We start from the raw sequence: 13,004 nt of genomic DNA, 5'->3' as shown, positions 1-13,004 counted from the left end.
GACAGCAGACTAGGATAAGGATTGATTGAATATGTCCGTAAACACACCAGCCAGCTGGTCTGCGCATGCTCTGAGGACGCGGCTGGGGATACCGTCTGGGCCTGCAGCTTTGCGAGTGTTAACACGTTTAAATGTTTTACTCACATTGGCTGCAGTGAAGGAGAGTCCGACGGTTTTGGTCGCGGGCCGTGTCCGTGACACTGTATTGTCCCCAAAGCGAGCAAAGAAGTTATTTAGTCTCTCTGGGAGCAAGACATCCTAGTCCGCAACGGGGCTGGTTTTCTTTTTGCTAATCCGTGATTGACTGTAGACCCTGCCAGATACCTCTTGTGTCTGAGCCGTTGAATTGAGATTCTACTTTGTCTCTATACTGACGCTTAGCTTGTTTGATTGCCTTGCGGAGGGAATAGCTACACTGTTTGTATTCGGTCATGTTTCCGGTCACCTTGCCCTGGTTAAAAGCAGTGGTTCGCGCTTTCAGTTTCGCGCGAATGCTGCCATCAATCCACGGTTTCTGGTTTGGGATTTTTTTAAATAGTTGCTATGGGTACAACATCGCCAATGCACTTTCTAATGAACTCGCCATCGATGTATCTGTTTGGGGGGGAATATATACGGCTGTGATTATAATCGAAGAGAATTCTCCTGGTAGATAATGCGGTCGACATTAGATTGTGAGGAATTCTAAGTCAGGTGAACAAAAGGACTTGGCTGGCTGCACCGACTCCGATAGTGTCTCTCTTGAGCCATGTTTCCGTGAAGCAAAGAACGTTACAATCTCTGATGTGATATGATATGTTTCACTGCTTTGTTGTTTTTTTAAATCTAATTTACAGCACCATGACTTGATTTGTCTTGATTTGCCAGGACTGTTCCCTGATGTGGGCGGCGGCTACTTCCTGCCAAGGCTACAGGGCCAGCTGGGCCTCTTCCTGGCCCTGACAGGATTCCGCCTCAAAGGACGCGATGTCCAGAGAGCAGGAGTTGCCAGTCACTTTGTGGAGTCTCAAAAGGTACTGCTGGGCTAAGGGCTGGGCGGAGGGCGGGAGGTCAGGGCTTTAGTGGGGAACCGGGTGCTGAGTCAGTGGGTCCATGGCCAACGTCTGCAGGTGCCAACAAACTCCTGGCACAAAATGGCTGCTCCTTTTTATAGCTGCTATAACACTGTTGGTGTGAGGCTATTATCAGTAGGGACTAGAGTTCATGTAGGACTACAACCATGAGCGGATGCAGGAGAGCAGCAGGGGTCAGATTTCCTGAATACAAAAACAATATTTTACCTGTGTGTAATACAAATAGTTGTAGCCCCCACTGGGAAAATCATCTTGACCTGAGAGGGTTCCATTTTGGAGAGGTGAAAGTCTTGAATCATGAGTCAAAGTAAAGTCTTGTGGTCAAGATCAAGATGGTTCATTCTCTTCCCTCTTTTCCCCCAGATTGCAGCCCTTGAGAAGGAGCTGGTGGACCTGAAAACTCCCTCCATTGAAGACGTCTCCAGAGTGTTGGACTCGTATCAGAAACGGGTAGGTTGCCTGGTTCCTGGCTCCTAACCAACTTTGTAGTATATTGTTTATCCTGAGGCTGCATTTATTTTAGCTGGGGATTCTAATAAAGCAAATCTAAGGAAAACACTACCAAAGTTTTACCAACACATTGCCTGCGATACTCGCGCATCAAAAACTCTCAAAACATTTCTGCTCTCCTTTCTGGGATGGCTACAAGGCCCTCCTTTCAGCAAATCAGATCATGTCTCCATTCTGCTCCTCCCTTCCTAAAGGCAGAAACACAAACAGGAAGTACCCGTGGTAAGGTCTGTTCAATGCTGGTCTGACCAATCAGAATCCATGCTTCAAGATTTTTTGACTACGTAGAATGGGATATGTTCCAGGTTGCCTCTGAGAATAACATTGACATTTTCACTGACACGGTGACGGAGTTCATCAGGAAGTGTATAGGAGATGTTGTTTCCACCTTGACGATTTAAAACCTATCCAAACTAAAAACCGTGGATAGATTGCAGCATTCGCACAAACTGAAAGTGTACGGCAACCACGGCAACTGGTCCCACGGCAACTGGGAATACGGTTTAGTACAAACAGTCCAGTTATGCCATCCGTAACGTTAAACAAAACATTAGTACAGAGACAAAGTGTAGTCGCAATTCAATGGCTCAGACACAAGACGTATGTAGCAAGGAATCCAGATAATCATGAAGGGAATACCAGCCACGTCTCAGACACCGTCTTGCTACCAGACTAGCTCAACACCTTCTTCGCCTGCTTAGAAGGAAAATTAACAGTGCCACCGACGCGGGCCATCACTGCTTCCAAAGACTGTGAGCTCTTGTTCTCCCTGGCAGACGTGAGTAAGACATTTAGGCGTGTTTACCCTCGCAAGGCTGCCGCCCCAGACGACATCCCTAGCAATGTCCAGGGAGCATGCGCAGACCAGCTGGCTGGAGTGTTTACGGACATATTCAATCTCTCCCTATCCCAGTCTGCTGTCCCCACTTGCTTCAAGATGTACACCATTGTTCCTGTACCCAAGAAAGTAAAGGTAACTGTCATCATGAAGTGCTTTGAGAGGCTGGTAAGGATCATATCACCTCCACCTTACCCGACACCCTATACCCACTGCAATTTGCATACCGCCCCTATAGAGCCATGGATGACGAAATCACTATCGCACTGCACACTGCCGTAACCCATCTGAACAAGAGGAATACCTATGCAAGAATGCTGTTCATAGACCACAGCTCAGACTTCCAACACCACAAGCTCATCATTAAGCTCAGGGTCCTGGGTCTGAACCCCACCCTGTGCAACTGGGTCCCGGACTTCCAGACGGGCCGACCCCAGGGCCCCGTCAGGCAACAACACCTCCACAAAGCTGATTCTCAACACAGGGCCCCCACATGTGCGTGATCAGCCCCCTCCGGTACTCCCTGTTCACCCATGACTGCGTGGCCACGCTCGTCTCCAACTCAATCATCAAGACGACGCAACACTGGTAAGTAAGCCTGATTACCAACAATGAGACAGCTTACAGGGAGGAGAGGAGGGCGATGTCGGAGTGGTGCCAGGAAAATAACCTCTCCCTCAACATCAACAAAACGAAGGAGCTGATCGTGGTCTTCGGCAGACATTAGAGGGAGCACGCCCCCATCCACATTAATGGGGCCACAGTGGACAAGATGAAAAGCTTCAAGTTCCTCTGCGTACACATCACTGACAATCTGAAATGGTCCACCCACACAGACCGTGTGGTGAAGAAGGCGCAACAGCACCTCTTCAACCTCGGGCGGCTAAAAAAAAATGTGACCCTCGCTAATTTTTACAGATGCACCATTGAGAGCATCCTGTCAGTCCGTATCACCGTCTGGTACGGCAACTGCACCGCCAGCAATCGCAGCGCACTCCACTGGAACAATGGTCACTTTAATAATGTTTACATACTGTTTTACCCACTTCATGTGTATAATAATGTATTCTATTCATAGCCTATCCTATTTAACTAATGCTGTACATGTACAATTCCATCCTATGTATTCTTCAGAGATACTACATATTCTACATCTGTATACAGTCCATAATTTCTATACATCCCATATATACTGTATACATACATACTCACTCCGACATTGCTCGTCCTTTTACTTCTTCAGATTTGTGTTTATATTACTGCACTGTTGGAGATATTACTGCACTGTTTGAGCCAAACACACAAGCATTTTGTGACCATTACATTTGATTTGATTGCTTTTTTCCGTTTTGTGTAAATGTTCTGCTTCATACTAATTGGGTTGTTAGTCATGTCTATGTAGGATCTGTGTGTGTGTGTGTGTTCACGCACCGTTGGTCTATGCCTTGGTTTGGTGTGTTCGGGAATAGGGTTTTTATAGCCCCCTATGTGGGTTTATACAGGGGTAATATAAACTTGGACCTGCATTAAGCCGGTGGAGTTGAACACAACAATATGCGGGGCGTAGTGTTGTGCCAACTGGCCTGCCATTTCCCAAAGTGTAAATTAAATTAATTGGAAATGCCAGCAATATCTGCATTTCCAGTCCTTAACATTGTAATACACTCCCAAGAGGAAGAATGTGAAAACGAGAAAGTGTATGTATGTGTTTAACTAGCATCCACGAATTCTGTCCACAGAGCAGTCTGGATGCAGAGAAGCCATTTGTCCTTGAGCAGCACATAGACTTGATTGATAAGTAAGTCCTCCACAGCCTCCATTTTTCCCCCCCTAGGTGGTCTAACCGATGAAACCATGAGCCACACAATTTAGAAAAGGATTGGGTGAGGGTCAGAGAAGTGTATGCAGCTTTTAACTTGCTAGCTATAATACAGTATATTGGAGAGAACAAAGTCCCAGATTGTATTAAAAACGTGTGCAACATCTCCAGTGTCTTCACGCTGATGAATGATTCCTGCCAACGCTGTCCTTGTTTTACCGCTGGCTTATGCACCTCTGCTTGTGTGCTCACACACACACACATACACACCGAGATGAAACCCAGCTCTTTGAAAGCATGGCTCCGTTACAGAGCGTAGCCATATTTATTGTAATAACACACTGGCAAGCCAGGTTGCGTTCCCTCCCTTACCAAACAGCTACAGAATATTTCCTTAGCACTAATTACTTTTCTCTGTGATTTACAATATGTGCCCATGTGTGACAGAGACACACTCTGGCCGAGAAGACATTGGGCCGTGGTGTAACCCACAGCCCATGGAGCAGTACATACGCCTAAGTCACAGTAGGCCAACTGTTATTAGCATTAAACGCTTCTTTCTGTTAGTTGTCCTGTGGTAGCTTGACTCCAGTGTTCTTTAATCCTGGTTCTAGGTACCCGCAGGGTGTGCCGGCTTTTGTTCCAGCCCAGCTCTAAATGATGTCACACGTGATTCATCTAATCAAGGGCTCGATAAAGACTGGTGTTGTATGTTTTAGTACTGGGCTAGAACAAAAGCACACTGCACAACAAATGGTTCTGTTACATTGAGAATGGATGCCAATGATTTTTATATACACTAGATGACTGACTGGGGGGGGGGGTTAAAGCCACAGCACCTCCATCTTGGCACTCCTCCACCATTGTAAAATAAAATATTTCGGAAGCTAGAGAAATGCATTTATTGATGTCAAATTTTTTTAAACCAAATGTATTCTATTACAGACCCCTTAATGCATAATTTTAAATTATGTGAGCTAAACGTCAAAATATAAAATGCAAAAAATATAACATTTTCTTAAAGCATACTTTTTTTTTAAGTACTAATGTTACTTTCCCCACATCAACAACAAATACTTAAATACTGTAGAATTCCTTTAATTCCTATGGAGGACTGTTTCATCTGAGGGAGTACCAGTATGGCTGACCAGTGGCTTCAAAGCCTCTCATTGGCCAATACATAGCATCAGCAATCCAGGGTTTACATACATCATTGATTGGTGCACTGCTAACACTGTTAGGGGCCTGCAGCACAGAGAGAGAGAGAGAGAGAGAGCGCTTCCTTTTGAGCTGAGAAAGAGATCGCCTCCAGTCGCTATTTATATGCCTTCTTATCGAGTACACCCTTCATTTTTACTTATCATCATCACTGGCCCTGTCTACCGTATGTGTTTGTTATGAACCGCTGTTGTGTAATGTAGGCTAGTTTTTACACTTGTCCTTGGCTGTTTGCTGTTTTACTGACACACATACTCTTTCTAATGTCTCTCAGGATGATTGATGTGATGTTTAACTGTAGACAATTAAGGCCCTGGTAGATGTCAATCCCACCTGCACACTAGGTATTATAACATTGGTCTTGTGCAAAGAAAGTGCATATTTCGTTAAAATGGCTTTTTCAGTGAGTAGTTGCATTGCTTTAAACATTTTGCACATAATGAAATGAAAGAGTGACCCCAACACATTCAGGTGCCAACATACGCTAGGTCAGTGTTTTCCCTACTCCAGTCCCCGAGTACCCCCAACAGCACACATTTTAGTTGTAGGCCTGGACAAACACACCTGATTCAGTTTGTTAGCAATTGAGGTTATTCTTCAATTCTTAGATTTATTTGAGTTACACAAATCATAGGTGCTATGAAGAAAAGTAGACGTTCAGTCTCCCCTGTCCTTCAGTTTTTTTTCCACAGAACAAAGGACAGGATGCCACTTATTACCCCCCCCCCCCCCCCCCCACCCTAGGTTTAACAAATCAGAAGTCCTTGCAGGACAACTTGGCCAATGGTCAAATAACAAGTATCCCATTGATCATTAATCCTAGTCCTCTCATCCCCTGTGTTGTGTATTTATCTTCCAAATATTATTACGAACTTGTCAACTAATCAGGTGAGTTTGTCAGGGGAAACAACAACAAATCTATCAAATATTATTTGTCACATGCTTCATAAGCAACAGGCGTAGACTAACAGTGATATTATTTCAATAATGCAGAATTGAAGATAATAAAATATAAGTAGTGACACGAGGAATAAATTCACAGTGAATAACAAAAACAAGTAAAATAACGTGGCTATATACAGGTAGTACCAGTACTGAGTCTATGTGCAGGGATACGTGGTAATTGAGATAGCCATGTACACTACATGACCAAAAGTATGTGGACATCTGCTCGTCGAACGTCTCATTCCAAAATCATTGGCATTAAACTAGATGCTGGAACATTGCTGCGGGGACTTGCTTCCATTCAACCACGTGATGATGTCGGGCACTGATGTTGGCCGATTTTAGGCTTGGCTCACAGTCAGCGTTACAATTCATCCCAAAGGTGTTTGATAGGGTTGAGGTCAGGGCTCTGTGCCGTCCAGTCAAGTTCTTCCACACCGATCTCGATAAACCATTTGTGACCCGTTTCAGGAAACTAGGCATATGTCGCGGATCACTACTTCACAGGATAGCCATTTGAACGATAACTTTGTTTTATTCTTATCAAAATGTGTTTTTTTTTGGCAGAATGCCTTCTCAAACATGTGAACTTTCATGAGCCTTAATAACAAACTTGTATGCCATCTGTAAATACGAATGAAATTGTTAAATTCCGAGCCTAGTTGGTTTAGCCACAGAAAAAGTAAGCAACCTTCCCACTAGCCATGATTGGCTGAGATAATGAGTGGGCTGGACATGCCGAGAGATGAGTTTGAATTGGTCTGCCATATTAGCACGCTTCTGTCAATTTGAGCTGGTCAGTATGTCTAGGTAATTCTTTCTAATGCGGTTTATTATTTTTTTAAATTCTGTAGTAAAACTGCATATGTGTTTCTCTCCACTTTCTGGAGGACCTCATTTTTAAATCAGTGGAATTCGAGTATGATAGCTAAGTAGATGGCGCAAACTCCAGATTGCATCTTCAAACTAAGGACAAACATGGCATCCGACTGGAGACGCGTCCATCCATGAATGATGTGTACGGTTACATTTTCAGATATTACACATTTATAATTTTGACAAAGTGGTTTCATTTCAGGTTAAAGTGTACTGTTAGCTAGCTAACTTTAGCTGGCTGGCTCGCTAGCTAACGTTACGTGTATGATCTTTTTATATGTATCTCAGAGCCATTTACTTGGCTAGCTATAGCCTAATGTTAGCTAGCTAACATCGAACCTGGTTGGTTAGCTGCCTGCAGATTCATGCAGGGTAGTAATGTAATGAGTTGGGATTCTGGTTCATTATTTACCTAGCTAGCTAGCTATATGTCTTAACAAAAGACTCCACTACGCAAGTAACCATTTTGGGTGCGTTCATCATTTCAGTCTGGCATATCTACTCAGATTTCAGAGCACTCTTGTTTGAGTGTACCAGACCGCAGAATAACTGATGAATTTACGAACGCTCAACACCCGTTGAATATAACCGGTGTCAGTAAACATTGTCAAAAAAGTGTAATTAAATTGTTGCCAGCAGCACAGTTAGTCATCAACGCTCTGGATAACATGAAAACAGCCTAACCAGCTCGGCTAGGGTGAGTAAAATGGTCAGAGTGGGGTGTTCCCTCATTATGTCTGGAAGTAGCTAGCAAGCTAGCCAATGTTAGCCAGTTTGCTTCGGTGCTTGACTGCCGTTGTGAGGTCAGACCGTTCGGATCAACCCTACTCGTCGGCCAGAGCGTCCAGTGTGCGCTCTGCACGCTCCGAGAGCGAAACACTGTGAATTTACGAATGGACAAACTGACAGCACAGTTGTAGTCACCAACGCTCTGTATAACATAACAGCCTAACCAGCTCTGCTTGGACGAGTAATGTTCAGTGAGCCGTTCTCTCATTTGTGTCTGGAAGCAGCTAGCATGTTAGCTTGGATGCTTGACTGCTGATGTTAGTACAGAATGCTCAGATCAAACCTTAAATATATGGGGCTAAAGCTTAAGAGGGTGTGAATGATGCTGAATGGGTGCAGACAAAGAGGGGTCTCCAGTAGTGGTACCAAAACATTCAAAGGCCATTTTCTCAGAAGTGAGAGAGTTTATCATTTCAATTTCAAAGCAGAATTACTTTCCCATTGTTCCTCAACTGTAGTGTATGATATACCCTTTTGTAGCCCTGAGTCTCTACTTTTATCCAATGTTAAAAACACAATTTCAAATTTTGCTACATAAGACCGATTTGACACAGTCAGTCACATTTCTTTATGGACCTTGCTTTTTGCATGGGGGCATTGTCATGCTGAAACAGGAAAGGCCTTCCCCAAACTGTTTCCACAAAGTTGGAAGCACAGAATCGTCTAGAATATCATTGTATGCTGTAGCGTTAAGATTTCCCTTCACTGGAACGAAGGGGCCTAGCACAAACCATGAAAAACATCCCCAGACCCTTATTCCTGTTCCACCAAACTTTACAGTTGACGCTATGCTTTGAGGCAGGTAGCATTCTCCTGGCATCCGCCAAACCCATATTTGTCTGTCGGACTGCCAGATGGTGAAACGTGATTCATCACTCCAGAGAACTGCTGCTCCAGAGTTCAATAGCGGAGAGCTTTACACCACTCCAGCCGATGCTTGGCATTGCGCATGGTGATCTTGGGTTTCCATGGCTGAGCAGCCGCACACAAGCCTATTTCATCAAGCTCCTGACAAAAAGGTTTTTTAACGACGTTGTTCCAGAGGCCGTTTGGAACCCTGTAGTGTTGCAACCGAGGACAGACGATTTTTACTTCCTGGCTGAGCCATTGTTGCTCCTAGACTTTTCCACTTCACAATAACAGCACTAACAGTTGACCAGGGAAGCTCGAGCAGGGCATAAATCTGACAAACTGACTTGTAGGAAAGGTGGCATCCTATGACAGTGCCACGTTGAACGTAGCTGAGCTCTTCAGTAAAGCCGTTCTACTGCCAATGTTTGTCGATGGAGATTGCATGGCTATGTGCTTGATTTTTATACACCTGTCAGCAACTGGTGTTGCTGAAGTGGCCAAATCCACTAATTACAAGGGGTGTCCATATACTTTTGTGTATATATAGGTAGGGGTAAAGTGACGAGGCAACAGGATAGATAAGACAGTAGCAGCAGCCCATGTGGTTAGTGTGAATGTGTGTGTGTTTGGGTGCAGTCCAGTATGTGTGCATAGAGTCAGTGCAAGTGTTAGAGCAGAAAAGGGTCAATGCAGGTAATCCGTGTAGACATTTGATTATCTATTTAGCAGTCTTGTTTAGCAGTCTTGTGGGTAGAAGCTGTTCAGGTTAGGGTCCTGTTGGTTCCAGGTGCACTGGTCCTGCTTGCCGTGTGGTAGCATAGACTCTGGCTTGGGTTGCTGGAGTCTTCGACAATTTTGGGGGACATCTTCTGACACCACCTGGTATAGAAATCCTGGATGCAGCCAATCAAGATGCTCTCAATGGTGCAGCTGTAGAACTCGACTTGGGATCCCGAGTGGCGCAGCGGTCTAAGCCACTACATCTCAGTGCTTGAGGCGTCACTACAGACACCCTGGTTCAAATCCAGGCTGTATCACAACCAGCCATGATTGGGAGTCCCATAGGGCGGTGCACAATTGGCCCAGCGTCGTCCCGTGCAGGCCATCATTGTAAATGAGCATTTGTTCTTAACTGACTTGCCTAGTTAAATTAAGGTAAACATTTTTTTTTTATTAAAAAAATACAACGTTTTGAGGATCTGAGGGCCCATGCCAAATCTGTTCAGCCTCCTGAGGGGGAAGAGGTGCTGTCATTCCCTCTTCACAACCTGTGTGGCTGTGTGTGGACCATGTTAGTTCCTTAGTGATGCGGACACCGAGGAACTTGAAGCTTTCTTCTCGCTGCACTACAGCACCATCGATGTGGATGGGAGCATGCTCATCCCTCCGTTTCCTGTAGTCCACAATCAGCTCCTTTTGTCTTGCTGGTGTTGAGGGAGAGGTTGGTGTCCTGGCACCACACTGCAAGGTCTCTGACCTCCTTATAGGCTGCCTCATCGTCGTCAGTCCTACCACCGTCGTGTTGTCAGCAAACTTGATGATGGTGTTGGAGTTGTGTTAGGCCACACAGTCGTGGGTGAACAGGGAGTACAGGAGGGGACTACACACACCACCCCCGACGGGCCCCCGTGTTGATAATCTGTTTTCGGTCATAGAAAATGATGGCGGAGACATTATGTACAAAAAAGTTTAAATCAGCTTAGAAGAACACACAAAATAGCAGAATTGGTCAGGAGCCTGTAAGATTGCTGCTATCCACTGCAGCGCCATCTTATATGATGGTTGGGGGTACTCGAGGACTGGAGTCGGGGAAACACGGCACAAGGTGATGAGTTCAGATGGTGGAGTGAGTGAAGTTAGGGAAAGGGCATTTGGGAGCTATAGATAGAGGGGGTAGGGCTGTGAATTCCATGTGCAGCCCCTCACAACACCAAATGAGTGAGTGCTGCCTTGTGTGTGCACGTGTGTGTGTGTGTCTATCTGGGTGTGCACGTGTGTATTCAGCCATATGTACTTCAACTGACCATGTCTCATCACTGTATTCCTGCGGCCCTTAGGCTATTCCAGTCCAACAGCGTGGAGGGGATTGTACACAACCTAAAGACAGACGGCTCTCCATTCGCCCAGAAACAAGCTGAGGTGGGTCCAGCCTCAAGCTAGTTAGCCTCACCGCGACCTCCATTCCCATCTCCCACACATACGCAAACTGGAGGTAAGGTGGGAGCTTTGGCTAGCAGAGAGAGGGGCTATAGAGGAACTAAATCTGTCGCTATGTACAAATGTCTATGGACTATGTTCTAAATTAGAGCGTTGGGCCAGTAAACGAAAGGTTGCTGGATCAAATCCCCGAGCTGACAAGGTAAACATCTGCCGTTGTGCCCCTGAGCAAGGCAGTTAACCCACTGTTCCCCGTGCGTCGAAGACGTGGATGTCGATTACGGCAGCCCCCCCCCACACCTCTCTGATTCAGAGAGTTAAATGCGGAAGACGCATTTCAGTCGAAGGCATTCAGTTGTACGACTGACTAGGGATCTCCCTTTCCTAAATGACTTCCTCTCATCTTCTTCTTCTCAATGTGAATGAAACCCAGCTAGCCAGCCAATCTGACATCATCTGAGAGTGTGAGAACATAACCCAGGCCGTTAGTCCAACATTCAGGGCTCTGCTAACAGTAGTAATTGTCACTCTGTAAGCCCTTAATATGGTTAAGCTTACCACAGTGGCTCAATGGAAGGCTCTAAAAAACACCCTAAATAAGGATGATGACTTGACCGAACAGTCCCATCAGCAGTGTGACATTGGGTCAGAAATGCCCAATCTCTCCCAACTGTCCAAAGTCCCCTGTTGGGCAAACACTTGCCATGGCACAACCTTATCCTGAATGATAAATACCTCCTTTCATAGTGCCAAAAGCCAAGCTGTCCTTGTTCGATTGGAAGCTAATGCTCTGTAAACCTGGATGCCATGTGAGAAAGACGTGCACAAGGATTGCGACGCATTTCCATGTTGCCTGAAATGACTTTGTACGGTGTTTGCCATCCCTGTTGTCGTGTGATTATAAGTGCAGATTCAGTGTGGAGAAAACTGATACCATCGCCTCATAATGCGCAGTGTCTCCACACGTTTTATCACAGATGGTGTCGTTAATGAGATGGGATGTGCTTGATCGTAAACATGCCTGAATCCAGCTGGTGTATGAGTTGGGAGGAAGACACTGGTTATGTAAAACAGGAAATGGGCCCGCTCTTCTTGAAAGAGAGCGATGATAATGAAGCAATTCTTCTTATGAAGCTGGATGTTGTAATTGCTGAGTGGAAAGTGCAGCAATTGGTATAGTCCTGTCCATAAGCACAAATGTTTCCCTATTGGTTCAAGGGCACTAATAAGAGAAAAATAGTTAAAGTATCTATGCAGGCTTTGGAGGGAAATCCTGAAATGCCCTTATTTCGTCACTGCCAATTATGGTACGAGAGTTACACTAATCAATGCAATGGCAGTAATTGTGGGTGACTACAATGATATAGGCTACTCACAATATCACATGAAAGAATTGCTAGTGTATTGAACATTAGGTTCTGCTGGCTAATAACTACCTGGGCTACAGCTAAGCAGTTTTTTTTTTTGTATTTGTGAATTTCACAGACCCTCGCCAAGATGTCTCCCACATCACTGAAGATAACCTTCAAGCAGCTGCAGGCCGGAGGCACCATGAGCTTGCAGGAGGTTCTGGTGATGGAGTACAGACTCAGTCAGGCCTGCATGGTGGTATGTGCTGAAAGGCCCCAGGCCTTTAATACTACTTCCTGTTCCCCGTCACATTTGATTTACTTTATCTTAGTTTAAATGTTTTTCCATCCGAAGGTAATGTAATTTACTCATTTACTGGGTTTTGAATAGGATAGACCCTCAACAGCTCCTGGTATATATTAGTGGTATTCTTAGTTTAAAGCATGTATGTGTGTCAGGATTTTTGATTCTTGTTGTTTTACAGAAGGGCAGTGACTTCTACGAGGGCGTGAGGGCAGGTAAGGTGTTTGACTCTTGCAAAACACATAAATAAATCCCTTTCGAGGTTTTACAGATT

General features: G+C 45.0%; 1 protein-coding gene across 1 annotated transcript in view; it reads left to right on the top strand.

Annotated features, from left to right (window-relative positions):
- hibch (3-hydroxyisobutyryl-CoA hydrolase) overlaps positions 1-13,004 on the top strand; it is a 51,597-nt gene that overhangs the window by 37,043 nt on the left and 1,550 nt on the right. The window contains exons 8-13 of the mRNA XM_064944974.1: positions 868-1,013; positions 1,437-1,523; positions 4,161-4,219; positions 10,978-11,059; positions 12,563-12,685; positions 12,912-12,945. Coding sequence (XP_064801046.1) covers positions 868-1,013; positions 1,437-1,523; positions 4,161-4,219; positions 10,978-11,059; positions 12,563-12,685; positions 12,912-12,945 — 531 coding nt within the window. The remainder of the gene's footprint in view (positions 1-867; positions 1,014-1,436; positions 1,524-4,160; positions 4,220-10,977; positions 11,060-12,562; positions 12,686-12,911; positions 12,946-13,004) is intronic.

This window comes from Oncorhynchus masou, chromosome 29, assembly GCF_036934945.1.
Source record: "Oncorhynchus masou masou isolate Uvic2021 chromosome 29, UVic_Omas_1.1, whole genome shotgun sequence".
Classification (NCBI taxonomy): Eukaryota; Metazoa; Chordata; class Actinopteri; order Salmoniformes; family Salmonidae; genus Oncorhynchus; species Oncorhynchus masou.
The sequence above is the reverse complement of the archived record's forward strand: the minus strand, read 5'-3'. Positions and strand labels throughout refer to the sequence as shown.